This window comes from Antechinus flavipes, chromosome 2, assembly GCF_016432865.1.
Source record: "Antechinus flavipes isolate AdamAnt ecotype Samford, QLD, Australia chromosome 2, AdamAnt_v2, whole genome shotgun sequence".
Lineage (NCBI taxonomy): Eukaryota > Metazoa > Chordata > Mammalia > Dasyuromorphia > Dasyuridae > Antechinus > Antechinus flavipes.
This window is the reverse complement of record NC_067399.1, coordinates 62,460,184-62,488,165: the sequence shown is the minus strand read 5'-3', so window position 1 is coordinate 62,488,165 and position 27,982 is coordinate 62,460,184. Positions and strand designations below refer to the sequence as shown.

Sequence of the window (27,982 nt, the reverse complement as noted above, 5' to 3'; positions counted from 1 at the left end):
AAACAACATAAAATTATTTGCAAGTCCAGCACTTAACCTAATAAGGTTTTAATAAATGCTTGTTATTTATTATATACACATACACACAGAGGTATACTGTGAATGTGTCTATATGTATTTTAAAATATATTACACAACTTTAAAAAATTTACAAATTCAAAATCATTTAACTCATACTAACTTTAAATATATTCTTAAAGGTACACATCAAAGATATTAATATCCTAAAGGTAGATTACTTCTGAAATTTTACTATTCCTTTTTTGTTTAATACTTTCTATTCCATTCTTTAAATTCAGGAATATTAGGAGTTTTGTTTTTTAAGATTTACTTTTACAGAATTTTTCTATTTCTGCTATTACCAAGAAAAATGTGTTTTGACCTTTTAAGGAACAGATTTTTCCCTTCCCCCATATCAAATTACTTATTCAATTTTTCATCACATTTCATATAGTATGCGCCACCTACAAATATTTAATTAGCGGCAGTAATTAATTAGCATTATTTCCAATTATCTTCCATTAAAATCTTCCTCATATCCTACTATAGTATGATATTGATCTAGAACTCACTTAAGAGAAGACTCTTAAATCTGGAGGATTCTACCACAATGAAAAGTTTGAGTAATGGATAGCAACAGGCTTTATTTTCTGTTTTGGGCACCAGTCAAATTAAATATGGAGACACTCATTCCCAAAGAATGAATTTTTTGGCCCATTCAAAAATTATACCAATGGAAAGAGTTACCAAGATAAAAGCACACATTTTTTTTTTTTACATTCCAATTTTTTTTTTTTTTGCTTTTTATTTTCAAAATATATGCATATTCATTTTCAACATTCACACTTGAAAAACTTTTGTGTTCCAAATTTTTTCTCCCTCCCTTCCCCCATCCCCTCCCTTGGAAAGCAAGTAATCCAATATGTTAGACATGTGTAATTCTTTTTCTATACATATTTCTACAATTTGCTACATTAGAAAAATCAGATCAAAGAGGGAAACAAAATGAGAAAGAAAATAAAAAGTAAGCAACTAAGAACAAAAAAGATGAAAATACTATGTTGTGATCCACATTCAGTCCCCATAATTCTCTTTCTGAATGCAGATGGCTTTCTTCATCATAAGTCTATTGGAATTGGTCTTAATCACCTCATTGTTGAAAAGAGCCATGTCCATCACAGCTGATCATTATATAATCTTATTGCTGTATACAGTATTTTCTTGGTTCTACTCATTTTACTTAGCACCAGTTCATGTAAGTCTCTCCAGGCCTCTTTGAAATCATCCTGCTGATCATTTCTTATAGAACAACAATATTCCATAATATTAATTAACTTATTCAGCCATTCTCCAACTGATGGAAATCCACTCAGTTTTCAGTTCCTTGCCACTTTAAAAAGGGTTGCTACAAACATTTTTTGCACATGTGAGTCCCTTTCCAAAGGGAAAATTATGATCTCTTTTAGGATATAGAGCTAGTAAAGACACTGCTGAATCAAAGAATATGCATAGTTTGATAACCCTTTGGAAAAGCATGTATTTGTAATGTACTGCAATAATATTTCTAACTTTACTGAACTAGCTTTGAGTACCATTCAACTTATGTCTGAAAAGAATTCACGGCACAAAGTATGCTAGGTTTTGCTTTAGTGAAAGGGGATGTACACTAATTGAGGCAATCATTCTACTTGGGTACTATTCTGTTAGAAAATCCTTTCCTGGCCAGAAGTGCAGTGAAGGACTCATCTAACTAACCTCGTTTCTCACCAATTCCCTCACTTGTAACCTTTCCCTCAGAGGCTATGATTGCCAGAACCATATTTCCCTGGATAGACATGGAAATGAGACTGATGTTAAAGTACCAATGTCTTTTCTTTATTGGTAAACTCAACAAGGGTTAGCAGGAAGCAAGAGCAAGTGTATGTATGTCTCTGTCTCTCTCTCTCTGCATCCCTGAATCTCTCTACATCTCTGCTTCTCTCTGCATCCTTTTTCTTGCCTATGGCAAGACTGGCCAATTATATCCACTCTCCTCTGGGATTATCTTGTGCCTACTCCACTCAGCACTGCGTAGGTGGATGCGCAGAAGGGAGACACCTGGAATTAGTGCTGTGTCCTAAGACCTGTAAGACACAACTTCCTGCCTCAGAGGCCAACCCCCTTTTTGCCTCCTGGTCCACCCTACCATGTCATGGCATATATGGCAATTCTCAGAAGGGAAGTCTCTTAACAATCACCTGCTCCAGTTCACCCCTTCCAAGGCCATCCAGTGGTTCAGGCATTCTGGGAGCTCACCATATGAATGCAACTTAGCTTGGATGTCAGCTGCAGTTGAGAACTACTAGGTTCAAGAAATCCACTAGTCTCAATAGCAGGGACTTCCATCACACCAGGCTGTTTTGACCCTATTCTCACAAGATTATTCTGTAATTTTTTATTCATCTTTTACCTTACCTCCATTTTTTGTAGATGGTTTTAAAAAACCCAAGTTTCCCATATATTCATATTGGCATCTTTAGACAAGATATATCAGAATTTCTTTTTGAATCCTCAGAATTTAATTCTTAAGCAATTTTCATTCTTCTAAAGCTGTAGAATGTCAGGCCATGGAATCACTCAGACCTTTTAAAATCTATCCTTCCTTACCTATATTTTTGCTTTATCCTTTTTCAGAACAAAGATCATGGTTCTTGCCAGAGAAAATAGAAATATATTAAGGGTAAAGCACCCAAGTCTTACTTCCTTATATTTAGGAGTTCCTGAGATGATTTTCCCCATGAGATTTTAGTCTAAAAACTCCTACCTATTCTACCTAAATTATCTGAAACCTGCTTTCCCAAAATCACAGTGCATATCAAATTATGCTCTATCTTGCAATCCTGACACAAATTGATTTTAATTTAAGCAATCAATTTTTCCTTTATTGATGAAAATCATGTCTAATATAACAGTTCCTTTTATTGCCTTCCTACCCTTTTAGGAATAGGAAATTATTATTAAAGCAAGTCACCTACTACATTTTTAGCAGAGAAGATATTCTAACAAATACCCAGATAATGGACTACTATATCACAGAGCTCTCTAACAGAATTATGTTTTCCAAATCTTTAATCCTTTGTCTAGGTGTTCTTATAATTTGACCTCTGAACATTTTATTCAACTAAAAATACTTTCTCCAAAATTCTCAATTATCTGACTGCCAAATCCAAAGTTCTTTTTTCAATCATCTTCCTTGAACTGTCTGTAGCATGTGACACTGCTAATCACTTTCTCCTCTGAGATACGCTTTCTTGTTTAGGTTTTCATGACACTGTTCTCTCTTGTTCACATCCTCTGACTGTTTCTTTTCAGTTTCCTTTGCTGGATCTACACTCTTGTGCCTTATTTTTGAGTATACTCCAGGCTTCCACTGTGGGCCCTCTTCTTTCTCAAAAATCCTCTTTCATGAATTAAATAGAATATCCTCAGATAATGTTCATGTAAGCCCTAATATTTTTCTTTGAGTCTTATTCCTTTATCATCCTGCCTACCATACATTTCCAACTAGATCTCTTGACTCACTCCAGTTGAATCCTTCATCACCTCTCCCCTGGACTATTGCCAAAGCCTTTTTATATATTTATATTTATTTAACTTATGTATTTAATTTAATTTTTCAATCTATCCTCCATACAGTTGCTAAAATGATTTTTATTTTCTTTTTTTTTAAATAACTTTTTATTGATAGAACTCATGCCAGGGTAATTTTTTTTACAACATTATCCCTTGCATTCACTTCTGTTCCGATTTTTCCCCTCCCTCCCTTCACCCCCTCCCCCAGATGGCAAGCAATCCTTTACATGTTGAATAGGTTATAGTATATCCGGGATACAATATACGTGTGCAGAACCGAACAGTTTTCTTGTTGCACAGGGAGAATTGAATTCAGAAGGTATAAATAATCCGGGAAGACAAAAATGCAAGCAATTTATATTCATCTCCCAGTGTTCTTTCTTTGGGTATAGCTGCTTCTGCCCATTTTTGATCAATTGAAACTGAATTAGTTCTCTTTATCGAAGAGATCCACTTCCATCAGAATACATCCTCAAACAGTATCATTGTTGAGGTATATAATGATCTCCTGGTTCTGCTCATATCACTTAGCATCAGTTCATGTAAGTCTCGCCCATCCTCTCTGTATTCATCCTGCTAGTCATTCCTTACAGAACAATAATATTCCATAACGTTCATATACCACAATTTACCCAGCCATTCTCCAATTGATGGGCATCCATTCATTTTCCAGTTTCTAGCCACTACAAACAGGGCTGCCACAAACATTTTGGCACATACAGGTCCCTTACCCTTCTTTAGTTATCTCTTTGGGGTATAAGCCCAGTAGAGACACTGCTGGATCAAAGGATATGCACAGTTTGATAACTTTTTGAGCATAGTTCCAAACTGCTCTCCAGAATGGCTGGATGTGTTCACAATTCCACCAACAATGTATTAGTGTCCCTGTTTTCCCATATCCCCTCCAACATTCCACATTATCTTTCCCTGTCACTCTAGCCAATCTGACAGGTGTGTAGTGGTATCTCAGTTGTCTTAATTTGTATTTCTTTGATTAATAATGATTTGGAGCATATTTTAATATGTCTATAAATAGTTTCAATTTCTTCATCTGAGAATTGTCTGTTCATATCCTTTGACCGTTTGTCAATTGGAGAATGGTTTGATTTCTTATAAATTAGAGTCAATTCTCTATATATTTTGGAAATGAGGCCTTTATCAGAACCTTTGATTGTAAAAATGTAAAATGATTTTTCTAAAGCAAAGGTCAGATTAAGTCACTCTCCTAATTCAAAAGCTCTGTAGGATCTACTGCCACTAGGCTAAACTATACACTCCTCACACACTGAAAGCCCTTCACAATCGAATTCTAACCAACCTTGACATATAATGGACATTAATCCATCTCATACACTTTAAACTCTAGCCTTACAGAGTAAGATTTAAACTGAAACATTCTAGATATCTGCAGCTGCATACTGATATAGAAAATTAATATTATCTAAACTATATTATATTTGCATCTCTTTTCTTAAGCATTTCCCAATTACAACTGAATCTGGTCCTGGGGTACCCAGGACTTCTGCAGGAGGTTTGCAGCATGTGGGCCAAGAATGACATCTCTGTTCTAGACAAACTGATGTCCCTCATATGTGTCTCTTCTTTCCATCTTTGAGCCTCTCTCTCCTCCATTCCTCCAACCACACTCAGACAATACATCTTTGCAGAAGATGCATTGAGGAGAGGGATATATGTGGAAAAGAATGCAGTGTACAAACAAAAAAGAATCAGCAAAAATATTTCTAATTTCCTTCAAAATTCAGCTGTCCCATTTTCTACCTTTCTCCCATCTATTAGCACTTCCTTAGATTTATTTTAGATTTATTTATATATGTACATGTTGTTTTCCCAAATACAATGTCAACTTCTTGAAAGTAGCAATTCTACTTTTTGTCTTTGCATCCCTAAAACTTTAGAACCATGCCTGATATGTGGTAGGCAATTAATAAACTCATGATGATTGGTTTATAGTCTACAAACATGATTCCCTTGGTAATCTTAATCCAAATCCCCTGCACTCTGCTCCTCTGATTTTTCTTAACATATGCATTTATTCCACCATTCTCCTTTACCCAATTCCTTTGGATAATGAAACAGTTTTTCGGAGCCATAGTCCAACCAAGGTCCCATCCCATCTAGTTTCATGGACATCCACATAGTAATAATTTGTTTCCATGTATTATTATTTCTACATCAGCCTGCTTGTCATTCATACTTTATATATTTGTAGAGGGACAGCAGAAGCCATAGGCTTTAGCGCTTTCTTCACTCATTCCCTAAAAATGTCTAGATTTTTCTTTTGCTGTTCTTATATTCCAGCTACTCTTATTAACATTTAACTAGGAAAGATATGAAGGAAGTTTTCTCCCTAGTCCTTTCTTATCAATTTAAAGTTCCTGGATTTAGTTTTACAAATTTCTCCAGGCAAACACAATTTTACCAGTCCTTGTACACTCTGTCCCTACACGCCTGTATTTTTAACCATGGTCCATCTATTTTATTAACAGCAATTTCACCTATCTGCTTCTGTCCTCTGAGACAATTACTTTTTGATCAACAACAGTAATGAAAATCTGAATAAACCACTAAGACCTAAGCCTTAGCAGTGTTTTCCAGATCTCTTTTAGGATTATTACTTGTGACCATTTGAAAAACCAGAAGTGGGAAGCTGTCATCAGCTGGCCTAATTAATCACTTTGCATTACAGTTTGACTCTATTCCTTGTTTCCAGATAAAACAGAGTCAGTCACCTTCTGGGCGTCTCCATAGGGAATCACCTATCACTCCTATTCTTACTGCTTTGGCCTCTTTCCTTAGGGCAGCTGGCAGCACATGGAGAGACCACTGAATTGGGAGTCTATGATCTAAACTCATTCCAGCTACTAGTTGTATGATCCTGAACAGTCACATAACCTCCTTCTGCCTCAGTTTCCTCAACTCTCTGTAAAATATAGATAATAAAAATACCTATTCCCAAAGCTGTTGTAAGGATGAGATATTTCTGAAGTACTCTGCAAACCTTAAAGTGTTTTACATGTTTTTGTCATTATTGCTATTATTATACATCATTATCCTAAGGAAAACAAACAGCTATTTCCTCCTTTTTGGAAAGAAATGTCTATTAACAAAAATGCAAGTAGATGCCCAGTTCCTTCAACAGACTGTCTATGGTAGGGGTCCTCAAACTTTTAAAATAGGGGGCCAGTTCATTGTCCCTCAGACTGTTGGGAGGGGCCAGACTATAGTAAAAATAAAAACTTTGCTTTGTGGGCCTTTAAATAAAGAAACTTCATAGCCCTGGGTGAGGGAGATAATTGTCCTCAGCTGCTGCATCTGGCCGCAGCTGTAGTTTGAGGATCCCTGGTCTAAAGACTCCTATGTCACGATGACAGGGTCAGAATTTACCTATCTCCTATACTTGGTTTCTGTTTAATTCACAATACACTACTGGAAGGTGGGGGGGGTGGGAGTGGGGAGGAGGGAAAAGGAGGATGTTTCTTCACTTAGAAGTTTTCTGTAGGCTACGAGGTCAAGAGTCATAGTAATAAGGCAGACAGAAAAGAAATATGCTCTGTAAAGATTCACAGATATTTATTTAATTTTATATGAGTGTCAGTGATGACCAATATTCTCAGCATAAGTTGCTGAACTAGAAACTTCAAAGAAACAGAATGACTTTCTATACTCTACTTTTAGATGACAGAAACAAATCAGAATTGAAATTCTAAGAATCTTTCCAGGGAGGTGTGCTCTGCTCCACCATGGACCTTTCAAAGCATTTTGTTTCTATCTGTCGATTAACTTATTGGTGGTTCTGCTGTATCTTCCTGGCTACACTTTAAAGTATAGCCAGGAAGATATAATTTAAGCTTTTTAAGTGCATGCACAAGATCTTACATCAAGTTGAAGCTAAAAAAATTTCAGCTGGCTATCATGAATATGGAATTATTTAAATCACTTAGAAGAGCTATGATTTGTCAGTAGTGACAGTATACACCTTCTTGGCTTAGGTATTCTTCAAAAGCTGTCAAGGACAGCTGGGCAGAGCATGCAGTTACTTGTACTTTCTGTGGCAACCCCATCATTAATAACATCAATATTAGCAAGGAAATATATCCATCACAGGCCCATACTTGCGTCCCTCCCCTCATGGCAGGGTTCACCAGAATTTACATTCCTGAGAAGGTCTTGGGGTCCCTATCATGCCATATTGAAGCTTCAAAGGGGAATAGGTATAGGCAGGTAGAAATGAAGAGGAGCACTAACATTAAACAGTTAAATTAATGAATAAAATAAATTAATTCATATTACAAAAGTAACCTTCATTTGAAATGGGTAATCGCTAAAGGAAAGTTGCTTTAATGAGTTTAAAACATTTAAAATAGAAATGATTTAGATATGATTTTTTGGAAAAATATCTGCTGAATATAATGAAGTCTGCCAAGACTCACAAATAAATCGAACAAGTATCATAAAATACTGCATGCAAAGAAACAATAACAATTTTCAATTCTTAAATCAACTTCTGTTGGGTTTAAAATTAAGTAGAAATATAGTAAGAGAGCTGTCTTAACAGTAGAATGGAATAACCCAAGCCAAAGTTCCAAAAATTGTATGTTTAAATGGAGACTCAATTACCACTTATCAGGGATATTGTAAAATATGATCCATAATTTGAATAGGGCTCAGACTGAGATTGCATCTACCTGTGCTGAATTAAATTGGAATTCTGGCTCTACAAGTGACCTATTTTCTCAGCTGCAAATATAAACACACTGAAAACTTGATATTCTTAAGTATTATAATTTCTAATATTACTGGCTCACATTTTAAAGCACTTTTAAAATTTATAAACTACTTTATTTACAAAAAAATCCTATGAAGTTCTATGGTATAAATAAGAACTCTATTTTACAGAAGGGGGAAACTGAGGATCAGAGAGATGAAGTGAAATGTTCATGATCTCACACAAAAGGTATTGAAGTCTAGGTTTTGAATATAAGCCTTCTGACTCCATGGCTCTTTCTACTGCTCACACAAAACTAAAATCCGATAGCTTGCTACCTGCAAAGACAACAAAGAACTGAAGACAAAGAAATGAATTGGTCCAATCCTCCAATACTTTGACCATATTATTAAATGACTATTCATTAAATGACTATCTCTGCCTTCAATTCCCCTCCTTTCCAACATTTCTACATGCTTTGCAGTTTAGCTCTCAAACTCAAAACTCCAAAAATATTAACGATTCCCTGATTGTTGAATCCAAAAACCTATACTTATCCTCACTATTCTTGACCTCTGTGCAGCAGCATATGACACTGCATAACCCTGACCTCCTGTACATTCTCTTTTACTTCGGTTTTCTTCCTAACTATCTGAATAGTCTCCATTATGGCCCCTAACCATGGTTATCTTCCAAGACTCAGTCCTAATCCCTTCCTTTTTTTATGCTCTGTCATTATTGACTTCAAATCCTATAAGTTTAATAATCATCTTTAGGCAGAAAAATCCTGGATCTTTCTTTATACCCACTCTTACACTCTCAAACTCTAATGTCACATCATTAAGTATTGAATACGACAAACTGGAAGCCTCATAAACACCACAAAGTCATCTTTCACATAAAACTCTATCTTCTACCAAATTTCCCTGATTTCTGCTTAAGGCATTACTATGTATACTTCCAATCTTAAAGGACTTCTAGAATTCTCAGTCTAATGAGTTGTTAAATCAATTAATTTGTTTTTGTATCCCCAGCACAACATCTAGCATATAGAAGGCATTAAATAAATGCCTGACTGATCAATCCTTTTAAAGTATAAATTATCTACTTTTAGGTTCAAGGCTATTGATTAGATTTACTAAATGAAAATGAATATTCCATCCATCCATTCAACAACTATTTCTTAAGCATCTGTCACATGTCACATGTAAGTACTATGCATCAAACAAGAGAAAAATAAAGGGAGGAAAAAAGATGTGGTCCCTGCCCTCAAGGACTTTACTTTCTATCAAGAGGACTATACCAAAGATACGTGAAAATAGTTCTGGACTCCATTCCATTAATAACATAACCTTGAACGGTAATAGTTTATAGAGCATTTGTAGAGTAGCATTTTATAAAGGGCTTTTAAAGAAATTCTCTTCATAATTCTCTTTGCTTTTAACAAGTCTACTGTGAGAGCAGAAGGATCAGCATTACTTTAAATACGAGCATTCAAAAGTCAGAGAAGCTAATTGGATTAATAAGATCATAAAACTAGTTAGTGGCAAAGCAAGGACCCTAACCCAAATGCCAGAAGCACAGAATTCCCATTTAATTAAATTCCCAGAACTACTATAATTTATCCCTCAAAATAGCTATCCAACTGTCACTGCATACTTCCTGTGATAAGACTCACCAGCCACTGAAGCAGTCCATTCTAATTTGGCACATATTTAACTGTTAGAAATTCTTTGTTTTATTAAATTGAAAATCATTTTTCTGTAACTTCTAGTCATTAATTCTGATCTAAGTACTTTTCTCAATTACAACAATTCATCGATTTATATACAAAGTCTCAAGTTTAAAAAGGACTCACTGTCAAATGAGTTTTCACTGGAGAACCGTAAAGGCAAGTAATACTTTAATCTAGTTGTGCTCACCTTTGTGCAAACAACCAAGACCGGGATGCCAAGATTATGTGTGAGCATGTTGTCTCCAAGTGGCAAGGTAACATGTTCACCGTCTTGTGCTGAAGCTAGAGGTCCTCTCCTTTGTGGTGAGCCTTGATAGCCTTCCTCAGGTTCCACATATTCTTGAAAATCCTTCACAACTATAAAAGACAATACATTTCTAATAATAAATTAGATGCCTTTTAAGTAGTAAGCCCTGGAAAATTAAACCATCCCTCCTTCCCACTTTCCAAGAAAATCAGATTAGAGAATGTCAATGAAGACTGCAAAATTTAAATAATTCAGTTAGCACTCTTATCATTTCAGAGCAACACAGGCATATTCCCAGATATCCTCATTGCAACTCTTTCTGATTACTGAAAACACACCACCCAGCATGTTTCCCATGACATATATTTTAATTTTTTTTTAATGTGTATTTTAAAGCCAGCAATGATAAAATTCAAGTTGAACTACTTTCAAAATACCATGGATCATTAAACTGCTTATAAGGTACCAATCTTTAAAAATGACCAAAATATCACACCAGTCAGAAGTTCTACTTGAAGTTTGCTATACAATTGCTAAACTGCTATAGTATTTTACATACTAAAGAACAGAGCTGAAATGTATACATATATTATCCCTGCTGTATGTAAATAATGAGATGGAAAACTTAGCCTAGTATACTCAATTTCCTTACCTGTCAACTGAAAGGGCTGGACAATGACTCCTTCTAGCCCTAAATCCTACAATCTACTGAGGCCTATTATTTAAATTACTATTCTTTGTAATTTGCAGTAACCATATAATAAGCTGTCCTCTTATAAATATAGCAATTCCTTAGAGAAATTTAACCAAAGTGAGAGTGTATTGTGTAGAATTTTCCACTTTCTCCCACTACAGCTTATTAAACAATGGGAAGAATTTTTTGAAATAGTTATTGTGGGGAATCAAACCTATGATCTCAGCCTCATTAGCACAATGATTTAACCAAAATAACTAAGCAACCATAGACAGAAAATAGCATCATCACTTAGGCTCAGAGCTCCTTAATCTAAATATGGAACAGATGAAGAGGGTTAAAGGATGCACATATCATAAAACATTAGAGAGCGTCTAGCCCTACAGTACAGAAGAACTAAGGTTGGAAAAAGGGAACTGACTTAGCCAAAGTGACAAAAATTAAAACAAATCTAGCTCTCAACCACCAACCCCATGCTTTACTACTTCATACTCCTTCCCTCTCATGCCAGAAAGACAAGCTGCTAAATTGCCCTTTCTTTCCATGCCCAACCAAAAAAGGAAGCTGGATCTACAGAAGCCTCTAATCTTTTATTGGATCCCAAACTAGAAGGATATTAAAAATCATCTGCATCCAACCCTTCATTTTTCACATGAAGTAACAAAGTAAGAAAATCAAATTAAAAACTAATTGCAAATGGTCCCAAAAGAGACTTTTTAAGACTTAAAAAGGCTAATCTGACAAACTGTTCTCAACCATTATTATATCAGCTGATCAAAGGTGAACAGTTTCCAAAATGATGAAGCCCTCTGGACAGCACTTCAAATAGTATTTTGTCTTTATACCTAATTAATATATAATTAATTTATTCATTGATTAATCTTTTAATATAAACAACCAAAGCAGAAATATTCTTGGATGCACTGCAACCTGAAAAGCAGCAGTATGACCCAAACCTGAAACAGTGTGTTCTAATGTATCCATTAGAAACACTTGAGTATCAAGGAATAAATGGCCTCCTTATTCCTTTAAAAACCTAACAAAACTGTAACTACAACAGATAGTATTAAAAATATTGTCCCTTAGAATACTCGACCTATAGTTGATTTCATGATGAAAATATGCAACAAAGTAAAATTCAACCTTGAAAAAAATTCCATTTGTTATGAAAATAATTTGCAAGTAAAGTGATATATCACACTATGACTGTTTTATGTTTGTTTAGTAATTTCAAAGTATAGTCATATGTGTTTTTCTTTACAACAAGCCCATGAAGTAACAACAACAAAAAAAAAGTATAAAGGGATAGCATGATAAGAGTGAATAGAGAGATTTTCCAGCACAGACTGGAAATCCTGAGCTCAAGTCTTACCTCTTGACAAATTTAGCTATATAATCTAGACCAATTACTTTAATTACCAGGGCTTGAAGCACCTAAGATATTAAGTTTGAAAAAAGATATCAACTAGGTTTAGTAGAAGAAGCCTAGACTAGAATTGAGACCTTGACTCTTAAACTTGTTCTCATAGAGTTTCCTTCTCTTTTCTCCAACCACAGATTATCACTACTCTTAACTGAAGCAGTTTTATTTATCAAAATGGTAAAATGAATACCACTTACTTTACTTTTGTGTAAAATACATTACAGGTAACTCAATAGAAATAGACCATGCTAGGTTACAATCACTCAAGTTATTACCATTGTAAAATGGATGGACTGTGCCGAACAGTTCAAAAAACCAGATTACTTTTAAACATTTTATGGCTTCTTTTTAGAACTTGGCTAAGATCAAAAATGTGTGATATGAGTATCATTTTAAGTTCATACTAAGAAAACAGAAGCAGCACTCCCTCCAAATTAGAGCAGGGATAAACTTAAGGGGGCACAACAATAGCAGGTTAGCCCACTCAGTTTGTCATACCCTCTACAATCTAAATTTAGAAAACAGTTCAGTATAGCTACAGCATTGATGGATCCTTTGTAGAATGAAATATGAGAGGCACCCACGCTTCCAAAATGAGAGTGCTTAAAAGTATAATGGAAAATGCTTCCATTTTCTACTGGTTCATATTAATTAGAAGTCAGAATAACTTCAGTCCTAGTCAAATAAAATCAAACACTGAGTAAGCAAAACTGAAGTACTTTGGACAGTTTTGAAACTCTATGAGAAATTTTAATTAAATAATTTTGTGCTAATGATGACACAGCAGCATGAAATTTCTGAGCTTTTCCCAAGCTAGAATCTGATCTTCAGAATATTTCCTTTTCATAAATGTAACCATTTAACCCAGTAGTTAAATGAGAAGATTCTTAGCTCTATTCCAGTTTTATAAGTTTGTGTATTTCAGAGAACTATGTTTGATGGTGCAACACAATTAACAAGGAACAATAGAAAACCCACTTACAACTTCTTTTCTCTTGAAGACTCTTTATAACTCGTGTTTTATCTAAATGAAACTCTCCATTCTAAATCCTTGCATTTGAAATTAAGCATAAATAAAATTAAATGTCACCTAATAATTTGGGCACCAAAGTCCGCAGGCAACCAATGAATTCCTATAGGGAATATTGGGAAAACAGGTGACTTCTCTGACACTTTTCCAATCATTAAATGACTTGTCTTTGGAGAGATTCTGAAACTTAAAATTATTGGCATTTTAAACCCTGAGGTGACCTGAAGATACAGATATAGTTGAAAAGAATAATTTAATTATGGTAAAGAGTGTGGGAATTTACCAAGTACCCCCAAATTCTATTTACTAAAGCCTCCTAATCACATACAACCTCACAAAAGCCTTTTGGCAGATTACATTTTTGTGTAACATGGCTCTTCTACTGTCTTGCTCTATGATCATGTCTAACTGTCCATGCTGGGATTCAAATTTTTCATGCGTAAAATTAGGGGGTTGGACTATGTGACCTCTCAAAAGTCCTTTCTAGTTTTTTAATTCTAAGATTCAATGAATATTTTTCTCTTTCTGTCTAGTCGATCTCTTTGTCTACTGACTAATTTATAAAGCACAAGTCAGCCCTATATCATACCAACACCAGAGGCTATTACCTCCACAATAAAATATAAAATCTTCTGTTTGACTTTTAAGGCCCTTTATAAGCTGGCTTCTATCTTTTTGGTTTTCTTACAACCTACTCACTTCCATGTATTCTACAATTCCAGTAACACTGGCCTTCTTGCTAATTTTCCAAAATATACTCCATTTCCCAGCTCTGGGATTTTTTTAGTGGCTGCCCCATGCCTGGGATTCTTTCATTCCCACCTTCTAGCTTTCCTGGCTTCAAGTCCCAGCTAAAAAATCCCACGTTCTACAGAAGCCTTTCCTGACTTACCCTTGATTTATATAGTGCCCAAGGGCCTGTTTACAATTTCAAATTTATCCTAAATACATCTTATTCATACATACTTGTTAGCACATTCTCTCTCCCATTAAGACTGTGAATTCCTTAAGAAAAGGTTTTTGTTTTTTTTTGCCTTTCTTTATATCTCCAATGCTTCATGTGACACACAGAAACACTTCATAATGGCTCAGTAACTTGCCTCCATACAAGTTCATGTTCATCCTGCTCTTAAAAAAACAAAAAAACAAAAAACTTACTTGATCTATTCAGCCCCACGACCTGTCTTTGCTCACCTGTCTTTTCCAGTTAAACTCCTTGAGAAAGCTGCCTACAATCTGGGTCTACAATTCATGTCTCTACTTCCTCTCATTTAACTTGGCTTTCAATTCTACTGAAACTGCTCTCTCCAAAATAATCAATGATCTCTTAATTGTCAATCTTTATTCTCCTCAACCTCTCTATGAGCTTTTACACCATCAAGCACACATCTCTCTAAATTTTCTCAATATTTCTAAATTCTCTACGTAATTAGGAATTACAGTGAAGCTGGATTAGGAGTCAGGAAGATCTGAATTCAAAGCTAGCTTGCACTAGTTATGTTACTCTGGACAAGTCACTGAATATATCTGACTCAGTTTCCTCAACTGTAAATTGAGAATAATAATAGCACCTCCCTCCTAGGGTGACTAAGAGTATTAAATGAGTTATTTATAAAGTACTTAGCATAGTGCCTGCCACACAGTGGCCACTTAATAAATGCAAGCTTGTTTCCTTCTTTCTTTCTACCTATTGGACTGTTCCTTAAGTGTCCTTTGCTAGATCTTAGCCCTTGCTAGATCTAGTACATCTGCCTACAGAGGATGTCCCTCAGAATCCTGTCCTGAGACCTTTTCTCAGCTCCCATGGATTCAAATATTATCTGTAAGGATTCTCATATCTATTTACATAATTCTAAATTTTCTCTTGACCTCCAGTCTAGTATCTTTAACTACACATTTTAAACTCAACATGTCTAAAACTGAACTCATTAACTTTTTCCCTAGTCCTCCCATCTTCCTAATTTCCTTATTATTGGTACTGACAGCACCACCATCCTTCTACTCAAAAGCTTGGGTTACTGCCAATTGCTAGCTAGTTGGTCTCTGTATCTTAAGTGTCTTCCAGTCTCTCTACCAAACAGACCTTTCTAAAGTGCAGGTCAGATCATGGCTGATGTATGAAGCCCTTCATAACCTTTCTAGTTTTCTTACACATTACACAGCCCACATCCCTGACCCAGTGACACTAACCACCACGCTGTTCCTCAAATAAGATATCACAACTCCTAACTTTGGGCATTTTCAATGCATGTTCTCCATGGCTTAAAATCTCCCCCTTCTCATCTCTACCTTGTGGCTTCTGTGCCTTCAAGTCCTAGCTAAAAGCCTTGCCTTCTTCATAAGCCTTTCCTAACCCCACCCCTTATTCCCTTAATGCTAGTACCTCCCCTCTGTTTATTCTCTTTATGTTATTTGCAAATAGTTGTTTATAAGTTGTTTTCATTAGACTATGAGCTTTCTGAGAGAAGGGTCTACTTTTTTTTTTTTTGCATCCCCAGCATTTAACAATGTGTGTGTATGATATATAGTAGGCATTTAATAAATACTGCTGTTGCTATTCAAAATTCTTTCTATCCTCTAAGCCCTAGCTCAAATTTCATTGCCTCCATGAAGCTTTTTCTGATCTTTTTTTTCCACTGCACTCTTAACGTACCTATAGTTTAGAACATGTAAAATAGTATTTTTATACACTCATATATTATCCCCCATTATCTCCAGATAATCTTGTTCCTTGGGGAATAGAAATGCTATCATATCTGTCCTTGTTATTCTGATGTCCATTTTAAAGGTATGTTGATTAATAAAGAGAAGTTAAGTAACTTTCCTATAGTTATACAAGTCTTATGAGGCAGAATCAAACCTCACATCTCTAACAGTTCCAAGTCCTTTGTACCATTATCAGATATTATAGCTTTAGGTCATTTCTGGGTTTTGAATAGGGTCAATAGATAAATATTCCAAAACATTTCAAAAGATACTGCCTGGTCCTTATGCATTGGGCCAATTAGGCAATGTTTTACCGAAATGTACAATTGAGAAGGAAAGGAATCTTTAAAGTAAATACTTTCAATTACTTTTCTTTAAAAATAGAAAAGCACAGGATGAATAATGAAGATACTATAGGATAATTCAACATATGGACTAATCTCACTACTGAGATGAAACAGCCAGCTGATAAAATTAAAGCTTCTCCTGAGAGAACATCTAATTTAAATCTTTTAAAGTTGAGGGAACTGACACTCAGAGAAGTGAAGTAATTTATTTAAGGCTGTATAGTCCTCTTTAGCCTGAAAAAACCACTTTATTGCAACTTAAGACTAACAGACTTTTAGCACACAGGCAAAGAACTTGTCATCCCAAATGTATGGTACACTGGGGGTAGAAAAGAGAACAAAGATTAACCAGAATTAGAATAAATTTGTAGCACTGAACAGACAAATCCCACCCCCCCTCCCCAACATGATGCACATAGGAGCATGTCAGCAATGAAAAAGACCTTAAAGATCACTTAATTTGATCCAATTATTTTAGAGACAAAGAAACCAAGCCCAATGTCACATGGCTAGCAGTGGCAAGGCTAGGGCTCAAATCTAGGTTTCCTAATTCTTACTTTGGGGATCTTGCTACCCAAGATTTAGGTTATTTTAAAAAACAAAATAAACCCAAAAATGAAACATTTTTGAGATGTTACCACACTGTGAAAATGAACTCAGAATAAATAATCTATCACAAAAAATCAATTTACTTCTCTACATACCATAATATAAGTGTATTGGCTACAAAATTCTCTCATGTTCAAAAGTAGTGTGCTTTAGTGTATCTAATTCTGGGGAAATTCTCATTATTTGTAAAGGTCAATCTGATACTAGCTAGCTAGAATGCATAGCAGTCAATGCAGCGGGGAAAAAACAAAAGAGAGTTTGAAAGGATCAACTATAAAGCTCCCAGTGTCTATGAGATATTTGGAACTGACATGTGACAGAAGGCACAGGCAAAATGAAGAGTGTGACAGGAAGACATGGGATGTGGAATTTGATTTGAAAAGCAAACCTAAGATGCGGGAAGAACCATCATTCTGAGTGTCGTTATAATGCACGAGTTAGCAATGTGAGGATACTGTACACCAAGCCCAAAAGGGCCCTCATTAATTCACTGGATGATGTCATACTGTGGAAATAAGCCAGTTTGAGCAGAGCCAACCCTTGTCAAAGACTGTTGCTGCTGCCGCGGCCACTCCTACTCTTCTGGCAAGTGATCAGATGCTCATGTAACTGCACAGAAGCAAGGGAGAGGAAAAACAATCTTCTGAACCACATATATTTTAGAACAAAAAACAATCCCACCCTCCCAAACTTCCTTCAAATTTGAAAATCAAGTCCTTCACTTTAAAAAAAAAATTTTTTTTTTAATAAACATAATACAGCCTACCATTTAACAATAGAAAATGAACCTTTAAATATTCTAATTTTAAATTTCAGCACTCCTTGGATTCAGAAACAAATCACTCTAGTACTGCTTTTGTTTGAATTCCGTGATAATTTTTAATTTCTTAATTAACTTTAATTTTATTGTCCTGCAGGTTAATGAAGGAAACTAGCTTTCCTCCTGTCAAACAACAAAGCTCCTAAAGAGAGCTTCAGGCTATACAGACCACACTAGAACCCATGGACTCAAAGACTATTGGAACTATGTGGAATCTTAACAATCACTTTGCCTAGAGATCATCCTTACTTTACAGGAGAGGAAAAAAAGTTCCTTGAAGGGAAGCGACTACCCTAAGGCCATAAAGCTATTGTGTGTTAGTGTTGAGACTTGGACCCAGGCTTTCTAAATTTGGGACAAGAGCTGTTCCCACACAAACTGGGACTGCTAAAGAGTTTGGAGGCCACACATGCTAACAATATAAAGACCTATAGATCAAATCATGTTTAGATAAAGAAAGCCTTATTGTATATTCTTCCTTTTGAAAATCACACACAAAAAAAATGGCCTTAATCTCCAGGTCAACAAGGAAAGCAAGTAATACCAACAAAACTCAATTCATACAGAGAGAGAGATCACCTGGGAATATGAGAGCTTTGACAATGTTCTGAGATCCTAAACTGAGAAGGGCTGAGCTCTCTCAAAGAGCATCTTCATAGAAGAGAATGTAATCATTCTTTCAACATTTATGAAGCACCTTCTCTCTGCTTACTTCTTCAAAGAGAGGATCCCAAGTGTCCAAAATATTATCCACCTACTAAAACGAGGGGGCAGGTGCCATTCAAAGGATCTACAATGAAAACAGACCCACAATTACACTCTAATTAAGAAAATGCACCGTTCTTACACTTTTGCTCCATGTCTCTCATTTCTTCTGGAGGGATTTTCATTTTATCAATGTGTTCCCGCAAAACACTGGCCCATTTCTGTAAAGATTCCATAACAGTCCAAGGCCTAGACATATCTGCTACAAAGATGACTAGAGTCTCTTGCAGGGTTTCTGCAGAAACGGCAAACTTCAACAAGCCTTTATGGTACAAATCTCCATCCAATATCCATACATTGCAACGTGTGTGATCTGTACGAGAAAAATGTAGTCAGTCAATGTGCTGTTACTGTAATTGCAACTTAGAAAAATATCAGTAGTTAGGCCAAAGTCAAAATTAAAATTAAAAGACATGATCACTAGAAATATTTTATTTACAAAGGAAAATGTAACCAAACATCATATATATATATAATCTACTTCATCCCTTAAAAGGGGGGATAAAACAGATAGTTCTAAATATTCTCAGAGTGACTCGAAGTGTGTTAATTTGAAAAAAAAATATTAAGTTGTTCATTGCTTTTATTGGAAATTAAGGCTTTGTTACAAGGGATGGTTGTATTTGGAAATAAATGTGATATAAAAGCAAAAGACATCAAGAAAAAAATGAAGGCTATATTTCTTCTTTTCAAAACTAAAAGGTAGAAGTTGAGGAATGAGATTTTAAATGTTGATACATGGAAGGTCAAACAATTTTATACATTATTTTATTTGATATTCAGAAAAGTCCTGTTAAGCAATTAGTAGAAGCAGGTCTGTTTTACAGACAAGGAAACTGATTCTCAGGGTCTTTCAATGCCAGAACACAAGATCATCAGAAATAATTTACTAGCATTTGCCAATAGTGCCATTTTAAAAACAAAATAAAATTTAAGACTTCCACATTAACATTAAAAAAAAATTCACAATTATGGAGTATTTTAGAAAGTGCTTTCACTAAACATTATTTTATTTGACCCTTAACTCAATTCTGGGGCTTCTGATTTTGTTTTTAGATAAAGATGCTAGGATAATGAGGAAGTAAGAAATTCTTTGGTATGAAGTGTCAAGATGCATAGATTGCATCCTCCTTTTCTAAGACAGGAGCTTCTGAGGATAGGTGTCTTCATCATGCTATTTGCAGTGTTTGCATAAAATGGGCATTTAATATTTTCTGAATGGAAACATACTCTTGTCCCACTCACTGCTACCCCCTCCTCCCAACCAGTGTTTCAACCATCCTTATCTCTCTCATACGTCATTTTAAGTATGTAAATCTTAGGACATTAAAAATGCTAGGCACAATGATTACTGTTATTAATGGCAGTATCAGGCCAGGTGGACAGACCTATGGCTTGTTATGTACATATTCATTCTATCAGTCCCTGTGACATTGCTTTTTTTCTTTTCACCTCAGATCTTTTCAGGGCTCAGCTCAAACATAACTTATGTCTGCCCAAGGTGTTTCCTTGTGTCTACTCCTTCCCCTCTCCCATATAGTACTCTCCAAACCCATTTCTTCATTCCAGAATATTTTGTGTTTATTTGCTATTATAGTTACTTTCGGTTAAAATATAAGCTCTCTGGGAAAAGGAACTGTTTTATTTTTGCTTTTATATACTTAGTAACTAGTACAGTGCCAGGCATAGAGAAAGTATTTATCAAATATTTTGCAAACCAAATTAAATTAAACAGTCTTAGTCCACACATCCATAAATGCTGTTGGTGAGAACTGGAACCAATCTTTCCAAAATTTTCAGGTTTTGTTTGTTTGTTTGTTTGTTCTTTTGGAGACTAACAATTCTTAAGACCTCCCAATCACTTTCAAACTCACACATTTTATGCCAAAATCATTTACTATATGCCTATATCACTAAAGCAAAAAAAGAAAAAAAAAAAAGCATTAAAGAAAAATGAGATTCAACTTTAGTCAGAAAAGTATTTCAAATAAAAATAAATTGACAGCAAATTACATATCTCAACAAAATCTAAATTAAACATTTATTATAACTCACACTTATAGTGGCTAATACTTTTAAAAAGTCTTTTCTTCCAACAACCTATATGATAGGTAATGGAAAGTATCATCTTCATTGTACAGGTGAGGAAAATAAAGCTCAAGGAAGGAAAAAGATTTGTCCACAGACAGAATAGCTGGTGAAGTCACCAGGCTGTCTGCAAAATTAACTATTATAGTAACCTCAAAGAAATCTGAATGAAGAGTTATTACATTACTTCTATTACAGGAAAAAGGAGTGCATATCCAAGACACTAGTAAAGTAGACTGAATTCCAATCCCTATTAACTCACTGTGTGACTTAGAGGTAAGTCACCTAACCTCTATGTAAAATGGAAACAAAACTTAAAATAACCTCCCTCACAGGACTCTAGTGAGGATCAAATGATGAAATCCATGTAAAAGCTTTTTGCAGTCATAAAGTCTTATAACTATAAACAATGTCAAGAGGACATGAAAATGCTTTGCCATGAAATAAACTTTTGACTATTTCATAAGGAAAATTATATCCATGCTACATACTTGAGAAATAAGAAAAAAAAAAAAAAAGACACGAAAAGCAAAGTACAAAGTTTTCATTTGTTGAAAAGCTGTCCTGTCTTCTCTGTGGCTGAAATAAAGCTGTCCGTCATGTTCTATAAAGAATCTCTAAGAGAAGGCAAACAAATCTGTTCTTACTTCTTGCAGGCAAGGAGATTCTTAAAGGACTTTAACACTGAAGTCAATGCAACAACCCCCAACATTCCAATTTATGTGTTCAAAAGGGAAATTTAAAGCATGTTAAAGGAAACTAAAAAATTCAAAGATGCAAGTGACAAAAATAGACACTGATTTAAAAAAAAAAACAACCCGAAACATTAAAAAAAGTAAAGGGAATGTGATACAGTAGAAAGAGAACTGAAAGCAGAAAGCCTGGATTCAAATCCAGTCTCTGAGGTAATGGCTGTTTGCAGCTGCTTACATGTTTCAGGCATGTTTGACTTTGGGACCTCTTTGGGGGTTTTCTTAACAAAGATATTAAGAGTGGTTAGCCATTTTCCTGACCAGCTCATTTTCCAGATGAGAAACGGAGGCAAACAGAGTTGAATGACGTGCCCAGAGTCACACAGCTAGTTAAGTGGCCAAATTTGAATTCAAGATGAGTGTTCTAGACTCCAGACCCACAGCTCTATCTCCTACATCATCTAATTGCAACTAGCTGGTTATTTAACTTGGTCTAATCGCTTCATCTCTAACTTAAAAGACCACTGAGGCCAATCTCTAACTTTTTTTTTTTCAAATGAGGAAACTGAGGGCTAAAGAATTAAAGTGGTATGACAACATGCATTCCATTTTATATCAACCTTCCTAAAATTTTAAATGGTACTGGGCAAGATTTTATTATTTCTTTGTCAATATAACTCAATTTTAAAAGTATTTCTTTTTATGGTAGCTTCTGCATTCAGAGGATCCTTCTTAAAAAAAACTGAAAACAACATTTCTTCATTTAAAAATCATAACTCTAATCATAGCAAACATAGAAAGCAGGGAATGGATTTCATGATTAAACTCCAGTTAATCCTGTAACTACAAAACTTAAACATGGTGTTAATAGTTGCATGTATATATACTTCTATCAGTAATCCATAAATTAATGTTGGAAAAGAGGATTAAGAAAAGGTTTTAAAAAACTCCTAATATATTATTTCAGGTGTTCTTCACAGGAAAATTACAGGCTACCAGACCAAGGTATCAAAATAGACTACTGAAAAGATCCCATCTATATCTGAACTTAAGTTGTTTTTTTTAAATAGCTTTTTATATACAAAACACATGCATGGGTAATTTTTCAATATTGATCCTTGCAAGAACTTCTGTTTCAACTTTTCCCCTCCTTCCTTCTACCTCCTTCCCAGATGGCAGGTAGTCCCATATATGTTAAATATGTTAAATGAAGTTAACTTTTAATTTCTATTACTAAATAAAAGTCTGCAAACACAGGCAGATGTATTTGTTAATAGTATTTTTTCAAAGGATAGAAGGAGCACTATTTAAAACCAATTGAATTCTCTTCCTCACAGTCTATACTGCAAGCCAAATGGATTACTTTGGTATTTTTAATCCTACCCTCACACTTTCCCACCTTTATACATTGGCTCACATTATGCCCCCACAAGTGGAAGAGCCCTTCATTCCCCAAACAAATTCTGCCTATTGAATTTCTATCTACCATTCAATACCCAGCTTAAATGCTATATTCTTTAAATATCCTTTCATGGTTCCTCAAATGGAAATGATCTCTTCTTCATAAACTAAGTAATGTGAAACCCAGGCTCCAAAGTCACCCAAAAGGATGACTGCTCACACTATTTAGATAAGTTGAAGTCATCAAATCCAATCTTTCTAGTGAGATGGGGGGATCACCAGGCTTTCTTATCTGTCCCACTTCGATGTTCTCCTTGGCATTGTCATCTGACTTACTGTTATGTCCTAAGGATCCTGGATCTGCCATCTGACTCACTCTTAAACCTTTAGAACTCTTGATTTGCACTTGAAGTCTCCTTTCCCCAAAGATAAGTTGATAACCAGTGTTGAACAAAAGACTTAAGTTGAAGCCCTGGCTCAACACACAGCGACCATAGGACTCTGGGCAAGTCACTTAACTTATCAGTGTTCTCAAATAGAAATGGGGCCCACTAAATCTAAATGGGGCCCTGTGGGATGCATACAGCCTTAGAAAACCATATATCAACATGATCTACGTTTTATTTTATTTTGTTTAATATTTTTCAATAACATTTTAATCTGATTCAGGCTGCCCTCAGAGGGACTACAGATTGCCATGTCTGATACTTCTAGGGAACTCTCTAAAACATGCTAATCTATATTGGGAAAATATGTTTTCCCACAGGGAAGCTTCCTATATCAATGCAATGGCTAGACCAGTCCCTAGCCTATTTTCCCACAATTAGAGTTCCTTGAAAACATAGAATGACTTGCTTTTATTTGCATTCCCAGCCTTCAGAACAGCACTTGAACATACTGAGCACCTAAAATGTTTTATTTATGATAGGTTTGAGCAACTTACCATCTCTATCTTCATCATGAATGTTAAGATATAGATATTCTAAACCTCTTCCTTTTTTGCTGTGCTCTGCTCCTTGTAATTTAGCCAAGAGTGTTGTTTTTCCTGAACCATCTTCACCTATAAATAAGAAAAACATAAGAAGTATTCAGTACACAGAAACCATGTTGATATTCTTTAATAGGTATAGCTTCCACATTGATACATATATTTTTATATAATAGAATCCTGTTAAAAAGTTGAATTCACAGCACAGAACTCAAACTTATGTTACAAGTGTTATATTTTAGCAGGACATGATTTAGACATGGCAAAAATGTGACAAGGAACTATAAAAATAATTGGAGTATAGGATATCATCGGAGAATTCTATAATCATAAAGGAGCTGGCCAATTGACAAGAGGTAGAACCTAATGAACAGTTCATGTCCTCCACGGACATCTTCATATCAGCAAAGAATGAGGAAAGTCCTTCAGCATAAAGGGTAAACCCCCTAATTCCATAGTGAATTCTCTTGAAAGAAACATCCACATTAATAACATCACAGATTTATTTAAGAATTTTAGACTTAAGAATTTTAAACCTGGTACATCAGTGATCACAAGATCCAGCCACTTATGTTTGCATATAAGAAAACTAAGGCTTAGGGAATGTGATTTGTAACATAAGGATACATAGTACCTAATCAGAATGAAGAAATGAGTTTAAAATTGCTTTCTGATTTCTAATTCAAATGCTCTTTTCTTTACATCACACTACTTCCTATATTCAAGTTATACCTAGTTTTCCATAGTAATAATCCAAGTTATAACCCATTCTTTTATGTGAATCTATTTACAATTTGTAAAAGCGGTAAATGAAGACATCAAAGAATTATGTTGGGGTCAATCACTTACCAGCAAATATGTTAAGATGAATTATTACAAAGAAAACAGTTATAAGAGAAAATAAAATGACAACCTTAAAACTTTTAGTATTTAAATAATAAAGTCTGAGTGTGACAGTCATCCATCATTAACAGAAAATTCAGTCTGTGGTAGGATAGAACACAACACTGGGTTTCAACTTTAGAGTATCTTCTTCACCAGCACTATGAAGGCTGGGAAACTAATGAAAATAATTATAGGGCTAAGCAAAACTACATGTCTCAAGCAGACTCTGTAATTATCTCCAATTTATCCTGTATATATCTAGTTGGAACATAGTTGTTTGCATGCTGTCTTCCCATTAAGAATGAACTACTTAAGAGCAGAGGATGGTTTGTTTTGTTTTTGTTTGGTTGTGGCTTTTTTTTGCCTTGCTTACAGGTACTTAACAAACCGATTGCTGAATAGAGATGACTTATTTTGTTACTCCTCCCCTGACTTTAGTGACCTTTGCCACTTTAACAGAATAATTCTATATAACCAGAAAATCAGAGTATTTAAAACAATAATACCCCAAAAGGCAACTGTAAAAATGTGGAATAAAGTGGGGGGGGGGGAGGGAAGAAGGGGAAGTATGGTCAGTTTAAAACCATAGCATATTAAATCAGCTAAAACAGGGAAGTTCCAAAGTCTAATAATAAACACACGGGGTAATGTCACAAAAGCCCAGTGGGTTCGTAGCACTTCCTTCTCTGCAAAATTCAACTCCTAAGATGTTCTCCAATTTTCCAGGACTGCCTCCCTGCCGTCCAGCCTTTCCCAACCCTAGTGAGACAGCACTTACCAAAGACAAGGATGTTTTTTCCTGCTGGTAACTTAGACCTGGAGCGGGTGGACACTTCACTCAGGATGGAGGACCTGCGGCAGACAAGGCACAGCAGTTAGCCCCTGCCGTCACTCTCCCCAGGGCTTGCCCCCGACCCCAAAGTCTCTCAGACCCCATGATGTGAGGGGGAGGGGGGCAGAGGGGAATGCGGCAATCCCTGGCTTTGCTTGGGAAGTTCCCGTGTCGTCCTGAGAACATCCACTTTGGGTACCTCGTGAGAAAAAAGTGGGAGGGTGTCCCATCCTTCTGCTAACACTAGCACCCTTCTGGGGATACCCCAAGACTACAGTCAGTGAATCATCACGAATGACAGATGATCTAACGGGGGGGAGGGGGGATAGAAGGGGGCGGCGGAGGAGAAAGGGTTCAAAGACTGGTCTTGGGAACTCGAAGGCAGGGGAAACGGGGCAAAAGAGTTTGAGAGCAATAGCTAGTGTTTATCGCAAAGAGGTTTGCAAACGTGTCACTTTGGTGCTCACAGCAGCTCTAGGAAGGAGGTGCTATTGCCATTCCTATTTCACAGGTGGGAACAAGCGAGGCGAGCTGAGGCAAGTGACTTGCACGGGGTCACACTACCGGTGTCAGCGACCGGACTGGACCGCCATTCTTCCTGACTCCGGGAGGGAAGAACAGGACCAACAGAGAAATGGAAAGGGGGGTCCAGGCTCCCGGCCCCTCAACGCGGAGCTGGGAGGGAGGCAGGAAGGCAGGGAGACGCGGGCGGAGGCTGCTCCACCATCCCGGCCGTCCCGGCTGGTTCTGCTGCCCCGCCCCACCCGGTCCCGGCCCCGGAGCCCCGGCCAGGTTCGGCCCTTCCTCACTCAGTCCGTTGCTCCTCCACTCACCACAGGTTCTGCCCCTCGTCCTCCTCACTGGGCAAATCCCCGGCGCCCGGGGTCCCGTTTCCCTCGGGCCCCAACAGCAGCTTCTTCTCCACCCCCACCGGCGCCATCTTGCCAACTGCAGCCACAAAGAGGGCCTTCCCTCGGGCCCGCTGAGGACCCCGCGCCGGAGGGGTGACCGCAGATAAGCCGGTTCTCAACACTGAATTATCTCACCCCTCTACGGGCCGCCGTGGCCGCCGCCCTATGCCAAATCAGCTGTCTGTCTAAATGTCCGCCTCGACGAACAGCCTGGAAAAACAAGTGAGGACAGCAGGGCGTGCGGCTTGCTGTCAGGCGGTGACGAAAACAGCTAAGAAGCCGAAGGCTTGGCTCTGTGACACCGCGAGGAGCCGCCCTGAATCTGAGGAGCGCGGCAGCGCCCCCACCAGGCCTGAAGGAGCACGGCAGCCACGACCTCCTGAGTCCTAGTCTGGTACCCGGCCAGGCTCCTTCATCCTGGCAGAGCATCTTTCAGTCCCAGGGCCTTCCGTGACCGCACAAAGTCAGCCACAGGGTGCCGGGACTTGCAAGGGACTTGGGATAACATATTGTTCCCAGAATTCAGAGCTCAGAGGAATCTTCGAGAAGAGATCATCCAAAACCCTTCATTTTTGCAAATGGGGAAACTGAAGCCTAGGAGCAGCGAAAGGGACTGAACCCAGGAGCTGGAAAGGGCCAGGCCCAGGAATGGGGGAAGGACTTACTCAGTATCACAAGGGTTCAGTGAGAAAGCCAAGAATAGCTTTGTTCAAATCATCTGACTCAAAATCCAGGGCTTTTTCTGTAAGGAGTAAAGATAATTGGGGTCCCTGATTAATTTGATGAGTTCTTCAATCAACCCACTAGTGACATTTATATGGGGCTTTTTTAAACATTTATTTTGCAAAGTGCTTTCAGTAAGTCATCTTGAGTTTCACAACAGCCCAGTGAGGTAGATCCTGTGGGTGTGGTCATGCCTATTTCACAAATGTGGATTAATTGCCTTCCTGTTCCGTTTGGGAGATGGCTTTCTCTGTCACTCCAGGTCTACTATCAGATTCTCTACTGCCTGGAAGACAGGCCACATTATCAGGAGATCCTCCTTTGAGTCTGCTGTCCTGTCCTGTCCCTCCCGATTACTGTGGCTGCACTCTTAGCTTCCCATGGGCTGGCTTCTGACCTCATCCTTTGGCCAACAACTCTCTCCAAAGTTGCCCGAAATCTCTAGATTGCCAGATGGGATGACCTTTTCTCAATCCTTATCCTTCTTGGCCTCTCTGCAACTTTTGGCATTGCCACTCACCCTTTTTTCACCCTTTCTTTTTGTGATGCTGCTCTCTCCTAGTTTTCCTTCTTTTTGCCTTTCCTTCTTGATCACCTTTGCTGGATCACCCTTGTTTGCCGAGGGTATCTCACAAGGTCAATTTGTCTTCTCCCTCTGTACTTGGTGATCCTGTCAGTTCCTGCAGATTCAAATGATCCCCAAATCTTCTCATCTAGGTTGTCATTTTTGGCTACTCAACTCTTTAAT

The 27,982-nt window shown here is 36.8% G+C and overlaps 1 protein-coding gene across 2 annotated transcripts in view; it reads right to left on the bottom strand.

Moving 5' to 3' along the window:
- DYNC1LI2 (dynein cytoplasmic 1 light intermediate chain 2) overlaps window positions 1-26,742 on the bottom strand; it is a 54,732-nt gene extending 27,990 nt beyond the window's left edge. The window contains exons 1-5 of one of the 2 annotated variants that reach the window (XM_051975075.1): window positions 26,434-26,742; window positions 25,547-25,620; window positions 23,839-23,955; window positions 18,797-19,027; window positions 10,261-10,430 (exon numbers count right to left, since the gene is read on the bottom strand). In XM_051975075.1, coding sequence (XP_051831035.1) covers window positions 10,261-10,430; window positions 18,797-19,027; window positions 23,839-23,955; window positions 25,547-25,620; window positions 26,434-26,540 — 699 coding nt within the window. In that variant the 5' untranslated portion in view covers window positions 26,541-26,742. The remainder of the gene's footprint in view (window positions 1-10,260; window positions 10,431-18,796; window positions 19,028-23,838; window positions 23,956-25,546; window positions 25,621-26,433) is intronic. The other variant, XM_051975076.1, reaches the window with a different exon arrangement.
- Between the last annotated feature and the right edge of the window lie 1,240 nt (window positions 26,743-27,982).